Source organism: Chlorocebus sabaeus, chromosome 13, assembly GCF_047675955.1.
Source record: "Chlorocebus sabaeus isolate Y175 chromosome 13, mChlSab1.0.hap1, whole genome shotgun sequence".
Classification (NCBI taxonomy): domain Eukaryota; kingdom Metazoa; phylum Chordata; class Mammalia; order Primates; family Cercopithecidae; genus Chlorocebus; species Chlorocebus sabaeus.
This window is the reverse complement of record NC_132916.1, coordinates 32,632,425-32,648,962: the sequence shown is the minus strand read 5'-3', so window position 1 is coordinate 32,648,962 and position 16,538 is coordinate 32,632,425. Positions and strand designations below refer to the sequence as shown.

At 37.9% G+C, this 16,538-nt stretch overlaps 1 protein-coding gene and 1 non-coding gene across 10 annotated transcripts in view; both read right to left on the bottom strand.

The window, feature by feature from the left end:
• The window catches only part of AFG1L (AFG1 like ATPase), a 247,255-nt gene that overhangs the window by 104,920 nt on the left and 125,797 nt on the right, over positions 1-16,538 (bottom strand). For all 9 annotated transcript variants that reach the window (XM_073022389.1, XM_073022390.1, XM_073022391.1 and 6 more), the window contains one exon: positions 5,669-5,727. In XM_073022389.1, coding sequence (XP_072878490.1) covers positions 5,669-5,727 — 59 coding nt within the window. The remainder of the gene's footprint in view (positions 1-5,668; positions 5,728-16,538) is intronic.
• On the bottom strand, positions 15,332-15,435 carry LOC119625407 (U6 spliceosomal RNA). Its single transcript, XR_005241615.1, has one exon. It is a non-coding gene; the product is annotated as a U6 spliceosomal RNA (small nuclear RNA).

Sequence of the window (16,538 nt, the reverse complement as noted above, 5' to 3'; positions counted from 1 at the left end):
AATTCTCCCATGTTGGCCTGCCAAAGCACTGGGATTACAAGTGTGAGCCACCAGGTTTATCTTTGACTCATATATCCCAGACTTAAAGAAGCCAGCAACCCAGAAATGCTGATGGAAACATACAAATGAGGCCCCATAAAAGTCTGTTCTCTTTAGCCAAAGAAGCAGGAAAAGGGCAACTTAATAAAAGATAAAACTTTTAGACAATAACTGTTCTACTAAAGCAAATACCACGGGGAAAAACTGTGGCTCCACCTCCCCAACCATGCCAGCAAAGGCTAAGGGGAGCCTAGAATTCCACCCTCACAACGCTGTCACGAGGAATCCTAACACCACTGCCAGGGTGATGTCACAGAATGCCAAGTAGGAACTGGAACTTTCATCCCAGCCAACCAGTATGAGCATGCTCCTCCCACAATGATATCAGTGGAGATCACCGGGAGTCAGAACCCTCTTTCCAGCAGTAACAGGTAACAAGGAGCACACCCCAAACCACAGCTCAGGTGTCAATGGAGGCTGAATAGGGAACCTGGATTTCTAGCTATATCTGGCAGTAAAGGAAGCAGTGCCTCCCCTTCTCTTGAAGAATAATGTCTAAAAAGAGCTAACTAAAACAGAAAGTTCAAATAAGATCCACAAAGAGAAACAGAGTAACAATCTATTTTATAGAATGAGATGTTGCCCAATCTGAAAAAAGAGAAGATAAGGCCAGGCGCAATGGCTCACACCTGTAATCTCAGCATTTTGGGAGGCTGAGGTGGGCGGATCACCTGAGGTCAGGAGTTCAAGACCAGCCTGGCCAACATGGTGAAACCCCATCTCTACCAAAAATACAAAAAGTAGCTGGGCATGGTGGCACATGCCTGTAATCCCAGCTACTCGGGAGGCTGAGGAATGAGAATTACTTGAACCTAGGAGGCAGATGTTGCAGTGAGCCAAGATCATGCCACTGCACTCCAGCCTGAGTGACAGAGCAAGACTCTATTTCAATCAATCAATCAGTCAATCAATAAAATAAGCATATGAAAAGATACAAAATATCATTAATCATTTGGGAAAAGCAAATAAAAACCACAATGAGATACCACTTCACACCCACTGGGATGGCTATTACCAAAAAAAAAAAAAAAGGAAAAAGAAAATGTTGGGGAAAATGCAGAGAAATTGGAATGCTTGTGTATTGTTGATGGGAACGTAATATGCTATAGCCACTATAGAAAACAGTATGGCAGTTCCTTAAGAAGTTAAACATATAATTACCATAAGATCTAGCAATTTCAGTTCTAGGTATGTACACAAAAGAATTGAAAGCAGGGACTCAAACAGATATTTGTACACAAATGTTCGAAGCAGCAATATTCATAATAGCTGAAAGGTAGAAACAACCCAAATATCCATTGACAGGTGAATGGATAAACAAAATGTAGCATATCCTTACAATCGAATATTATTATGCCATAAAAAGGATAAGAATTCTGACACACGTTACAACATGCATAAACCTTGGAGACACTATGCTAAGTGAAATAAGCCAGAAAGAAAAAGACAAATATTAGGTAATTCCACTTACATGAAGTATCTAGAAAAGACAAATTCACAGAGGCAGAAAGCAGAACGGTGGTAAGTAGGGTTGGGAAAGGGGGATAACGGGTGGTTATTATTTAGTGAGTACAGAGTTTCAGTTTGATAAGATGAAAAATTCTGGAGATGAATCATGGTGGTGCTTGTAAAACAATGTGAATGTACTTAATGCCACGGAACTGCACACTTAAAAATCATTAAAATAGGCAGGTGTGGTGACTCTTGCCTTTAATCCCAACACTTTGGGAGGTGGAGGCAGGCAAATCACTTGAGCCCAGGAGTTTGAGACCAGCCTAGGAAACATAGTGAATCCCTGTCTCTACAAAAAATAAAAAAATTAGCTGGGCATGGTGGAATACGCCTGCAGTCCCAGCTACTCAGGAGGCTGGGGCAGGAGGATCACCTGAGCCTGGGGAGGTCGAGGCTGTAGTAAGCTATGATTGTGCCACTGCACTCCAGCCTGGGCAACAGAGTGAGACCCTGTCTCAAAATGTAAATAACTAAATCATTAAAATAGTAAGTTTTGTTATGTATATTTTGCCACAATAAAAAGTTTGGTTAAAACGTTAAGATTCAAAGTCTAATGACAAATTATGAAAATGTCAGTTTCCATTGGAAATCACTTATACAAAAAAATCAAGAAGATCTCAAACTGAATGTAAAGAAATGGCAACATCAAGATGAAAAAGACATTAGAATTATCTGATAAAGGTTTTAAAGCACTCATGATAACAATGTTTCAAGAGATGGTTATAAATACACTTGAAAAGAAGGGGCAATGCTACTAAATAATATTTAAAAGTTCCATTCACAAGCAGTATTTAACTATTGTAAATCTGGCCAGGTGTGGTGGCTAACACCTGTACTCCCAGCACTTTGGGAGGCCAAGGCAGGCAGATCCCTTGAGGTCAGGAGTTTGAGACTAGCCTGGCAAACATGCTGAAACCCCATCTTTACTAAAAATATAAAAATTAGTCTGGTGTGGTGGCATGCACTTGTAGTCCCAGCTTTTCAGGAGGCTAAGGCAGGAAAACGCTTGAACCTGGGAGGCAGATGTTGCAGTGAGCCAATATTGTACCACTGCACTCTAGCCTGGGTGACAGAGCAAGATTCTGTCTCAAAATAAATAAGCAAATAAATAAATAAAATAATTATTATAAATCTGTATGCAACTTATAACATAGCCTCCAAATATGTAAGGCAAATGACAGAATTACAAGAAAAATAGACAAATTCACAAGTGTAGTGAGACGTTTCCCATAAGTCTCTCAGTAATTGATAGGAAAAAAATATGAGAATAAAGATTTGAACAGCATAATTTTTTTTTTTTTTTTTTTTTTTTTTTGAGACAGAGTCTCACTCTGTCGCCCAGGCTGGAGTGCAGTGGCGCAATCTCGGCTCACTGCAAGCTCCGCCTCCCGGGTTCACGCCATTCTCCTACCTCAGCCTCCCGAGTAGCTGGGACTACAGGCGCCCGCCACTGCGCCCACCTAATTTTTTTCTATTTTTAGTAGAGACGGGGTTTCACCATGGTCTCGATCTCCTGACCTTGTGATCCGCCCGCCTCGGCCTCCCAAAGTGCTGGGATTACAGGCGTGAGCCACCGCGCCCGGCCTTGAACAGCATAATTAACAAACCTACACAATAACACACAACAACTGAAGAATACTCACTATTTTGAAGAAATATTTTAAAGAAAATATTTACAAAAATTGTCCACATGTTGGGCCATAAAGCAGGCTTTACTAAGAGCGTAGTTTAGTTTTTGTTATCTTTCAATATCCCAAGCAACAAACCACAAGCTTTTGTGGTGAATTATGAACTTGTAACTATTTGGTTTATAGAGAAGAACATTTTTAAAAATGAATTTTACAATGTACTTTTTCCTCAACAAATTTCTATCTTGTTTATAATAATTTCTTTTCATGAAACTAAGATTCTCAATTTGTTTTAAGATTGACTTCTGCTACACCTTTCTCTCAGCTGGGCCAGAATGAAGAAGTAACACTAGCAGCTGTGAAGAGGCAAAATGTCACTTAAGTTAATATTAAACTACCCTTCCTTACAAAAGAAACTTTATATGCCCAAACAGAAAAGCTTCAGAGAAACTAGCTCTAGTTTTCATTTCATTGATGTTTTGTTATATATGAAAAGTCTCTTGAATAAATTAGACATTTTAGACCTTTTCTCAACTAATCTGATATTTAGTTTCCTGGGAAGTTCAGTCCATGTTCAACTTTAAATTGTATATTATATATCTCAGTTCATGTTCAATTTCAAATTGTATACTATTCATTTTGCCTATTAATACTGCTATTATATATTGAAGTATGACAAATTACTGGCCAAATAAAACAACAACAAAATATTTGGAGGAAAAAAAAAAGTACAGCTACAAAGTTGTTCCCTCGGAACCTCTTAACTTGTTTCTTTCTGAGACTTCTCTTTTTGTATTTTGTGAATTTTATGCTATATGAAGACACTATTTTTAGCACCTGTTTTTCCTAGCTTCCTCTTTATATTTTGGTATCTGTGTATACCATATTACTTTGGATTCCTAGCATGGAGAAAACATTGCAAGTCTATGTTCTCCCTAAATGCAAAGCATGAATATAAAGGGAAAAAATTACTAACAGCATAAATCTTCCAAAAGTACTTTTCCTACATCTATAAATATCTCCGAGAAATTAAAATCCTTAGGAACCTAAAATTGGTCAAGGAAACAGATGTCTGAATTCTCCTAAGTATAGCATAGGGAATAAAGTTTGGCACCAACAATAATTCCAACCAAAGTACACGTCAAAAAGATTGTCTGATTATGCCTTTAGAATGTCTGAAGATAAAATATTTTAACCCTTCTTGGGTAAGAATTTTTAAGCTTTCAATTTTTTAAAAATACTTTATCCTTTTTTCAGATACGTTGATGTGCATGGGGAAAAAGTATTTATCTAAAATTATGGGAATATTTTGGCAAATTTTGCTTTTTTGTATATATGTTACGTCGTCAACCAGATTATAAATAATGTGCCAGAAAAACAGCTTAGTTCACAATTCTATTATCCATTATGCCTAACGCCACACATTGTACATAGTAGGTTCTCAACAAATATTGGCAGAATGTGAAATCATTAAATAATCATGTAAAATATTACTTAAAATTAATAGTAAAAAAGGAGGCTATTTTATTCTTAATCATATTTTAATGAAGACTATTTTAAACTCTATGCAGTGCTGATACACACAAATATTTAAACTATTTATGTGCCTCAACTTGACATAATTTCATAACTTGATGGCAATCACATTTAAATATATTAGAATATTTTTGTAATAATGCTATTCTAGAATAGCAACTTTAATAGCTGGGAAAACATGTTAATAATGGCCATTAACCTGAAGGAAACAGGGAACATTAAACATTTTTTTCAGAAATAAATGTATAAGTTTAAACATTCCACTATAATATTTATGAGCAAACCTCAAATTAAAATTTATAAAATGCAAACTATTCAATGTTTCAGTTAGAGAATAATTTAGACTATATTTTGTAATTTTTTCAGTGTACGCATGGATGAATACTATATCAAAAGATTCCTTTCTCCTTTAGTGTCTTTGACTATTACTATCTAGAGAAGAGGTTTTGCCGTGTTGTCCTGGCTAGTCTCTTTTTTTTTTTTTTGAGACGGAGTCTTACCCTGTCACCGAGGCTGAAGTGCAGTGGTGTGATCTTGGCTCACTGCAACCTCCGCCTCTAGGGTTTAAATGATTCTCCTGCCTCAGCCTCCCCAGTAGCTGGGATTACAGGTGCATGCCACCACACCCAGCTAATTTTTGTATCTTTAGTAGAGATGGGGTTTCACCATGTTGGTCCGGCTGGTTTTGAACTCCTGATCTTGTGATCCGCCCACCTTGGCCTCCCAAAGTGCTGGGATTACAGGTGTGAGCCACTGTGCCTGGCCCCTGACTATTACTATCTAAATGCCAAAATAAATTCTCCTTGAATGCCAAGACCAAGGCAATCCTACTAAAGCCCTTGATTATCAATAAGTATGATCTTAGTAAACACAAATAAAAGATTTGTTTTTACCTTCAAGACTGCTATGAATGGTACAAAGTTAGCTCTTTGGAGTCCATTTTTATAGAGATCTGAAAGAAAAAGATGATATTAGTTTTTTAACTTAGCCTAAATCATGATGTTAGTTTATCGTTTAGCCTGGCAAATGAAGCTTTCTACTGATTAAAAACAAAAAAAGGAGCAAAAAGAAAAATAGACCAAAAGTGATTTCTCTTCAGGTCCTACACACATTGTATTTTAATTTTAATAAAAGAAAAAAATTAACAGCTACAGAAAGAAGATCAAAAGGTATTCAATCAAATTAGCTTTAAACTGTTATAAGAGGCAATAAAAGTATTTGGAAGGTATCGCTTCCAAAATTCGAAACCAATAACCCAACATAAGAAGATTAGCTACGTAAAAGCATTTAAAACTTGAATATATAGCATTCTACTAGGAAAAAAAAAATCTCTCCTTTTCTCAATGTATAATAAAAATTCTTAGTAAATAACTTGGACGGGCTCAGTGGCTCATGCCTGTAATCCTAGCACTTTGGGAGGCCACTTGAGGTCAGGAGTTTGAGATCAGCCTGGCCAACATGGTGAAACCCCAACTCTACTAAAAATACAAAAATACAAAAATTACCCAGGCATGCTAATGGGCACCTGTAAGCCCAACTACTCAGAGGGTGAGGCAGGAGAATCACTTGAACCAGGGAGGTGGAAGTTACAGTTAGCCAAGATCACACCACTGCACTTCAGCCTGGATGACAGAGCGAGACTATCTCAAAAAAAAAAGAAAAAAAGAATTAAACACTGTGTAATAAGATTAGCCTTTTTAGAAAATACATCAATAGACAGAACTGCTCATGTATTTGCATTATATATATAATGCAAACATATATTATATATTTGATATCAAGGTTTAAAAAAGTCACTTTAAATGAAATTGCCTAAAAATTAAAACTCCATTCTTTGAAGGACAAAAACCATATAATAATTTCAATTGATGCCAAAAAATTATCTGATAAAGTTCAATATCCCTTCATAATAAAAACCCTCAAAAAACTAGGTATAGAAATAGCAGACCTCAACATAATAAAAACTATATATGACAGACCCACAACTAGTATCATACAAAATGGGGGAAAACAGAAAGCCTTTCCTCTTAGATCTGGACATGACAATATGCCCACTTTCACCATTGTTATTCAACATAGTACTAGATGTCTGAGCTAAAGCAATCAGATGAGAAAGAAATAAAGGGCTTCCAAATTGGAAAGGAAAAGGAAACAGTCAAATTATCCTTGTTTGCAGGTGATACGAGCTTATATTTGGAAAAACCTAAAGATTCCACAAGAGGGCTGGGCATAGGGGCTCACACATGTAATCCTAGCACTTTGGGAGGCTGAGCCAGGTGGATCCCTTGAGTCCAGGAGTTCAGGACCAGCCTCAGCAACATGGCAAAATCCCATCTCTACAAAAAATACAAAAATTAGCCAGGCGTGGTGGCATGTGCCTGTAGCCCCAGCTACTCAGGAAGTTGAGGCAGAAGGATCACTTGAGCCTGGGAGGCAGAGGCTGCAGTGGGCCAAGATCTTGCCACTGCACTCCAGCCTGGGCAACAGAGCGAGACCTTATCTCAAAAAAAAAAAAAAAAAAAGAGGCCGGGCGCGGTGGCTCACGCCTGTAATCCCAGCACTTTGGGAGGCCGAGGCGGGCGGATCACAAGGTCAGGAGATCGAGACCATGGTGAAACCCTGTCTCTACTAAAAATAGAAAAAATTAGCCGGGCGCAGTGGTGGGCGCCTGTAGTCCCAGCTACTCGGGAGGCTGAGGCAGGAGAATGGCGTGAACCCAGGAGGCGGAGCTTGCAGTGAGCCGAGATTGCGCCACTGCACTCCAGCCTGGGCGACGAAGCGAGACTCCGTCTCAAAAAAAAAAAAAAAAAAAAAAGAGAAAGATACTTCCACACCCCACCCCAGCCTCCCCAGTAGCTGGAACTATAGGCAAATGACACCATACCCAATTTAAAAAAAAAAAAAAAAAAAAAGGAAAACTATTAGAACTGATAAACAAATTCAGCAAAGTTGCAGAACACAAAATCAACATAACAAAAATCAGTAGCATTTCTATATGCCAGCAGTAAACAATATAAAAAACAAATTTAAAAAGTAATCCCATTTACAACAGCCACAAATAAAATCAAATACCTAGGAATGAACCAAAGAAGTGAAAGATGGCCGGGCATAGTGGCGCACGCCTGTAATCCCAGCACTTTGGGAAGCCAAGGCAGGAGGATGATGAGGTCAAGAAATCGAGACCATCCTGGCCAACATGGTGAAACCCCATCTCTACAAAAAATACAAAAATTAGTGGGGTGTGGTGGCATGCACCTGTAGCACCAGCTACTTGGGAGGCTGAGGCAGGGAAATCACTTGAACCCGGGAGGCAGAGGTTGCAGTGAGTTGAGATCGTGCCACTGCACTCCAGCCTGGCAACAGAGCAAGACTCCATCTCAGAAAAAAAAAAAAAAAAAAAAAAAAAAAACTGAAAGACCTTTACAACAGAAACTACAAAACATTGGTGAAAGAAACTAAAGAGGGCACAAACACAAAAATGAAAAGCTATTCCATATTCATGTATTGGAAGAATCAATATTGTTAAAATGCTCATACTATCCAAAGCAATCTACAGATTCAATGCAATCCCCACAAAAATCACAATGCCATTCTTCACAGAAATAGAAAAAGCAATCCTAAAACTTACATGGAGTCAGAAAAGATCCAAAACAGCCAAAGCTCTCCTGAGTAAAAATAACAAGACTAGAGAAATCACAATACCTGACTTCACACAAAGCTATAGACAAAAACAGCATGGTACGGGCACAAAAACACATAGACCAATGGAACAAAACAGAGAACCCAGAAACAAATCCACATACCTACAGCGAACACATTTTTGACAAAGGTGCCAAGAACATACATTGGGGAAAAGACCATCTCTTCATTAAATGGTGCTGGAAAAACTGGATATCCATATGCAAAAGAATAAGACTAGACCCCTATCTCACCTTATAGAAAAATAAAATTAAAGACTTAAATCTAAGATCTCAAATTATGAAAGTACTGTAAGAAAACATTGGGGAAACTCTCCAGGACATTGGTCTGAGCAAAAATTTCTTGAGTCATACTTCACAAGCACAGACAACCAAAGCAAAAATGAACAAATGGGATCACATCAAGTTTAAAAGCTTCTGTGCAGCAAAGGAAACAGCTGGCAAAGTGAAGAGACAACCCACAGAATGGGAGAAAATATTTGCAAACTACTCATCTGACAAGGGATTAATAATCAGAATATATAAGAAGCTCAAACAACTCTACAGGGAAAAAGTCTAATAAATCCGATTAAAAGATGGGAAAAGATTTGAATAAACATTTCTTAAAAGAAGACAATGGCAAACAGGCACATGAAAAAGTGCTCCACATCATTGATCATCAGAGAAATGCAAATCAAAACTACAATGAAGTATCATCTCACCCCAGTTAAAATGGCTTTTATCCAGAGAGGGAATAACAAACACTGCTGAGGATGCAGAGAAAAGGGAACCCTCAATACTCTATTGGTGGGAATGTAAATTAGCACAACCACTATGGAGATCAGTTTGGAGGTTCCTCAAAACACCAAACAAAGAGCTACTACATGATCCAGCAATCTCACTGCTGGGTATATATCCAAAAGAAAGAAAATCAGTACATCGAAGATATATCAGCACTCTCATGTTTGTTGCAGCACTGTTCGCAATAACCAAGATTTTGAAGCAACCTAAGTGTCCATCAACAGATGAATGGATAAAGAAAATGTGTTATTTATACACAATGGAGTACTATTCTGCCATTAAAAAAAACGGAACTTGAAACAACATGGATGGAACTGGAGGTCATTGGGTTAAGTGAAATGAGCCAGGCACAGAAAGACAAGCATCACATAGTCTCACTTATTTGTAGGATCTGAAAGTCAAAACAATTAAACTCACAGAGAATAGAAGAATGGTTACCAGAGGCTGGGAAGGGTAGTGGGGGATGGGGGAAGGTGGGGATGGTACGAAAAAAAAAAAAAATAGAAAGAATAAAAAAGGCAGGGCATCATGGCTCATGCCTGTAATCCCAGCATTTTGAGGCCGAGGTCAGCAGATCACTTGAGGTCAAGAGTTTGAGACCAGCCTGGCCAACATGGTGAAATCCCGTCTCTACTAAAAATACAAAAATCAGCCAGGGCCAGGCATGGTGGCTCACACCTGTAATCCCAGCACTTTGGGAGGCCAAGGCAGGTGGATCACCTGAGGTCAGGAGTTCGAGACCAGTCGGGAGTTCGAGACCAGCCTAGCCAATATAGTGAAACCCTGTCTCTATTAAAAATACAAAAATCAGCCAGGTGTGGTGGCACACGCCTGTTATCCCAGCTACTTGGGAGACGGACGCAGGAGAATTGCTTGAACTCAGAAGACGGAGATTGCAAAAAAAATCAGCCAGGGATGGTGGTGTGTACCTGTAATCCCAGCTACTCGGGAGGCTGAGGCAGGAGAATTGCTTGAACCTGGGAGGCGGAGGTTGCAGTGAGCTGAGACCACACCACTGCCCTCCAGCCTGGGCAACAGAGCAAGACTTCGTCTCAAAAAACAAACAAACAAAAACAAAAACAAAAAAGAATGAATGAAAAAGGCCTAGTATTTGATAGCACAACAGAATTATTATAGTTTAATAATAATTTAATTGTACATTTAAAGTAACTAATAGAGTATAATGGATTGCTTGTAATACAAAGGATACATGCTTGAGAGGATGGTATATCCAATTTTCCATGATGTGACTATTACCAAATAATCTCATACCTGTACCAAAATATCTCACATACCTCATAAAGGCATACACCTACTATGGGCTGGGTGCAGTGGCTCAAGCCTATAATCCCAGCACTTTGGGAGGCTGAGGCAGGTGGATCACTTGAGGTCAGAAGTTCAAGACCAGCCTGGCCAACATGGTGAAACCCCATCTCAACTAAAAATACAAAAATTAGCCGGATGTGGTGGCGAGTACCCGTAATCCCAGTTACTTGGGAGGCTGAGGCAGGAGAACAGCTTGAACCCAGGAGATGGAGGTTGCAGTGAGCCAAGATTGCACCACTGCACTCCAGCCTGGGCGAAAGAGTGAGACTCTGCCTCAAGAGAAAAACAAAACAAAACAAAACAAAAAGATATACACCCACTACGTACCCACAGAAATTTTTAAACCATTTCTTAAAAACTCTTAATAAGCTGTAAATATGCAATTATATCATAAACGGGTAGTATTTATTGCCACAGGAAGATGTTTTTTAATATACATAACTGTCACAGTGTATGTATATTTACACACACATACATGTAAACATATGTATTGTCAAGAACAAACAAATGAAAAGGGACAAGTTTTAAGCTCTGCATATTTTTCTTTAAAAAATGGAGAGGTCTTAGAAAATTTTCTCAAGAGGGTAAAATTTTATTTCATATAAACATTCCTTTTAAAAGTCATTCTATAGACTGGGCATGGTGGCTCATGCCTGTAATCTCAGCACTTTGAGAGGCCAAGTTGGGAGGATCATTCGAGCCCAGGAGTTCAAGATCAGCCTGGGAAACACAGGGAAACCACATCTCTACAAAAAACAAACAAAAACAGACACCTAGCCCAGTGTGGTGGCACACACCTGTGGTCCCAACTACTTGGAAAGGTGAGGTAGGAGGATTGCTTGAACCCTGTATGTCAAGGTTGCAGTGTGCTGGACAGCGCCACTGCACCCCAGCCTGGGTGACAGAGCAAGACTCTTCTCTCTCTTTCTCTCTCTCTCTCTCTCTCCCTCCCTCCCTCAATGTCGTTCTATAAAGTTATGAGATTTTTTAAATTTTAGGAAAATAGATACAGTAGTATGCCCAGCACACTGGCTCACATTTGTAAATTCCAGCACTTTAGGAGGCCAAGGTGGGTGGATTGAGTCCAGGAGTTTGAGACCAGCCTGGGCAACATGGTGAAACTCTGTCTGTACAAAAAAAATAGAAAAATGAGCCTGGAGTGGTGGCACATGCCTGTAGTTTCAGCTACTCGGGACAATGAAGTGGGAGGCTCACCTGAACCCGGGGAGGTTAAGACTACAGTGAGTCACGATAGTGCCACTGCACTCCAGCCTGGGTGCAGAGTGAGACACTGTCTCAAAAAAAAAAGGGAATAGTAAAAAAATTTTAAATAATAAAAAACACAAATTAGATTATGTGTCTCAGTTTTTAAAAAAAGTATGGCATTATGAGATCTTTTCCATATTTCCTTGTTTAGAGAAAACTTGGTAACTATGATAGACTTCAAATGCCACATATACTTATGGAAATAAAATATGGTCATTAGGAAACATTTATTCTCTTTAGAAAAGATTCATCATAACATCATTATAGTAAGGAAAGTATTTGCATAAGCTTTTTGGGTAATTAAAGACTACAGGTTTCAATTTGGTTATATTTAAAATTTTTATTTAGGAATGTCATAAAAGGCAAAATAATGCTGGCCAGGCTATTTAGATTTCAAGATTCAAAATCAGATTTTTTTCTTCCCTATAATAAATACCTCTAATGAGTAAAAGGATGAAAATGTAGGAAATGGGTTTAATGTTAAATATTTTCAGTCTTTCCTAATTGCCAAGTTGCTGAGGAAGGTGGATAAAAACATTGGTGTATGTTAAGAGTTGATAGCCATGATTGTGGGAAGTGGTAAAAATGGAAAATCAGACAATTTTTTAAAATATACTCGATGTTTATAGCAGCTTTATTCATAAATAAGCTAAAAACTTCAGCTTTATTTGGGATAGCCAAACACTGGAAGAAATCTAAATATCCATCATCGGGAGAATGGATAAACAAATTGTGCCATATCTGTACAATGAAGTACTACTCAGCAATAAAAAGGGTAGTCTATTCATACACATAGCAAAATAGATTAATCTCAAAATAAGTATGCAGAGTAAAGGAAGCCAGACCAAAAAAATGAGTACATACTATGTGATTCCATTTATATAAAACTCTAGAAAATGCAAACGAATCTATAGCAACAGAAAGCTAATCAGTAGCTGCTTGTGAGAGGGACAGCAGGTTTGGTAGTGACAGATGAAAAAAATGGCAAGGCCGGGTATAGTGGCTCATGCCTGTAATTCCATCACTTTGGGAGGCCGAGGCGGGTGGATCACCTGAGGTCAGGAGTTCAAGATCAGCCTGACCAACATGGTGAAACCCTATCTCTAATAAAAAGACAAAATTAGCCAGGTGTGGTAGCATATGCCTGTAATCCCAGCTACTTGGGAGGCTGAGGCAGGAGAATCACTTGAACTCAGGAGGCAAAGGTTGCACTGAGCCAAGATTGCGCCATTGCACTCCATTCTGGGCAACAGAGTGAAAGAGAAGAGAAGAGAAGAGAAGAGGTGAGCAGAGAGAGGAGAGGGGAGAGAGAAGAGAAAAAAGGAAGGGAAGGGAAGGGAAGGGGAAGGGAAGAAGAGAGAGAGAGAAAAAAGGGCAAGAGGAAACTTTTGGGGGCAATAGAAATGTTCACTCTATTAGTTGTGGCAATGGTCTCATGAAGGTATACATATGTCAGTATTTTAAAAACTGTATCCTTTAACTATGTGCAGCCTATAATACATCAACTATATTTCAATAAGCCCTTTAAAATTTTGGGAAATAAGCCATACATATCATCAGTGATTATTAAAGAGCACAATGTTATAGAATTAAAACTAACATATTACACGAATGAAAGTTCATCTATGTGAAGGTAACGCTTTGGTCCTTGTTGTAGAATAACATCTTTTTTATAGATGTATAAGGCTCTGAGATGTAGTTTAACAAGCATGCACCTTTTAATACGTTAATCAAAATGAGAAATGTAAAGGCCCACTTGTAATACTCTTCATTAAAAGATTTCCACTCATTAACAAAGTTAAAATAGAATACCAATGCCTTTAAGTCTTAGAGACTTAATTTTTTAAAGGACGAACTTTTTAAAAAATCAGCCTGTACAAGGATATACAATCCAAAACTTTATGCTCTGAGAAGTGTATTCTAAACAGAATTCTAAACAGAAATCATTTGGCTTAAAAACCTTTAGGTTTTTATAGAACACAAGTGAAAAGGGACCATACTCATTAAATTGAAAAGTTTTTTGTAATTCAAATATCATGCTAATTATCAATGCAATAGATCCATCTCTTGAAATGTTATTTAGCCACCAAAATGTTTAATATTAGCTGTTTAATATTATTTTTCTTAGACATAAAGATTTCATAATACATTTATATCAACATTTGTCATTACTAAATACTATTTTAAAATTCAGGAGTTCTTGACTATGATTTCTTCATCATCTCTCTAAATAGAGTGAAATGAGCACTTGGTCATGTAAAACAGAATACTAGAATTACAGAACATTCATTTTGTAAAAAATGGTGTAAGTACCTCTAAATTCTCAACAGTGAATAGCTATAATACCTACAGATGAAACACAAGCAAAGAGGATTTTTAAAGTAATTACAAGTACCTAAATAAATATTTTGGAAATGCACATGGATATGAAGATCTTTTCCTTAAAAATCCAAGTGTCAAATCAAGAAGCTGAATAATGCTTACTTATACATACACATATCGATTTAGAGTAAGAAAAACTTTTAAAACATGTCATTAAAGGAGGTTTCCTATAAATTATCACACAATAATTTTATGGTTTCATGGAACCAATTTGATTTATCCTTCTAGGAGATTCTTATTGTATTACAGACTAAAAGAAAAGAGAACCTATAGACTATTTAAGCAGCTGCTGCTGAAATAGCTTCTTTTAAAAGAACTAAAGTTCAAACAACATTTTACTAAATCTGTAGGTAGTACAGCTCATTAAATGTTCCCATGTGATACTATATTATAGATTGATATTCAGTTCAATACACATCGATGAATTCTACTATGTCTTCACTGAAACGAGTGCTGAAGACAACAGATAAAAAGAGGAACCAAGATTTACAGAACACCTACTAGAAGCCACACAATTTGCTACGCACTGTACACAAATCATAATAAGTAAGACCCAAGTCTAAATACAAAATTCACTTACGTTCCATATATCACTTATATACATCACCTAAAAGTAATTTTATATAACATTTTGAATAATTTTGTGCATGAAACAAAGACTGTGTACATTTAACGATCAGAAAGTGAAGGTATCACTATCTCTGCCACCTGTGAGGACAATCTGTGGTTGTTAAGCATCACCATCATTCCTGTCTTTATATGCTACCAATAAGCAATCATTTTCTTTTGTAAAAAATTTGACATCTTTTTTTTTTTTTTTTGAGACGGAGTCTTGCTCTGTCGCCCAGGCTGGAGTGCAGTGGCCGGATCTCAGCTCACTGCAAGCTCCGCCTCCCGGGTTCACGCCATTCTCCTGCCTCGAGACTCCCGAGTAGCTGGGACTACAGGCGCCCGCCACCTCGCCCGGCTAGATTTTTGTATTTTTTAGTAGAGACGGGGTTTCACCGGGTTAGCCAGGATGGTCTTGATCTCCTGACCTCGTGATCCGCCCGTCTCGGCCTCCCAAAGTGCTGGGATTACAGGCTTGAGCCACCGCGCCCGGCCAAAAAATTTGACATCTTTTAAATAAAACTTACCCTTGTGCAGAGGCCATGCTAATCTTCTCTGTATCATTTCAATTTTAATATATGTGCTTCCAAAGCAAGCACAGCAATCATTTTCTTATACTTGTTCACATATAAGTACTCAACAGGAAAAAATATGACATCATTAATATAATGAAAAAATAATGTGTTCGTGGTAAGTAAGCAGCATGGTAGCATCATCAGAACACCTATACTGGTTGCAAACAACATTAACAATAGCAGGCTTTCAGTCTCTACCTACAATGTTGAGCCTTGTCCTGTACACTGTATTTTTATTATTATTATTTTTTAGGTGAGAAAAGACATCAGAAGCAGTTGAGGGACCAAGAAGGGCATCCTCTAGAAATGCATTCTGTTGGATGGCTTTTAAAAATGTTTCATCCAAAAAATTCCAGAAGATAACATCAAAAAAAAACCCTTGTAGACATTGGCTTAGACAAAGACTTCATGACCAAGAAACCAAAGGCAAATGCAATAAAAACAAAGATAAATAGGTGGAACTTAACTAAAGAGCTTCTGCACAGCAAAAGGAACAGTCAGCAGAATAAACAGACAACCCAGAGAGTGGGAGAAAATCTTCACAATTTACACATCTGACAAAGGACTGATATCCAGAATCTACAACGAACTCAAACAAGTTGGCAAGAAAAAAATAAATAATCCCATCAAAAAACGGGCTAAGTACATGAATAGACAATTCTCAAAAGGAGATACACAAATGGCCAACAAACATATGGAAAACGCTCAACATCACTAATGATCAGGGAAATGCAAATCAAAACTACAATGCAATACCACCTTACTCCCGCAAGAATGGCCATAATCAAAAAATCAAAGAATAATAGATGTTGTTGTGGATACAGTGAAAAAGGAACATTTCTACACAGTTGGTGGGAATGTAAACTAGTACAACCACTATGGAAAACAGTGTGAAGATTCCTTAAAGAATTAACAGTAGAAATTCCACTTGATCCAGCAATCCCACTCTTGGGTATCCACCCAGAGGAAAAGAGATCATTATACAAAAAAGATACCTGCACACGCATGTTTATAGCAGCACAATTCACAATTGCAAAAATACGGAACCAGCCCAACCCAAACGCCCATCAATCAACAAATGGATAAAAAAATTGTGGTGTGTGTATATGACGGAATACTACTCAGCC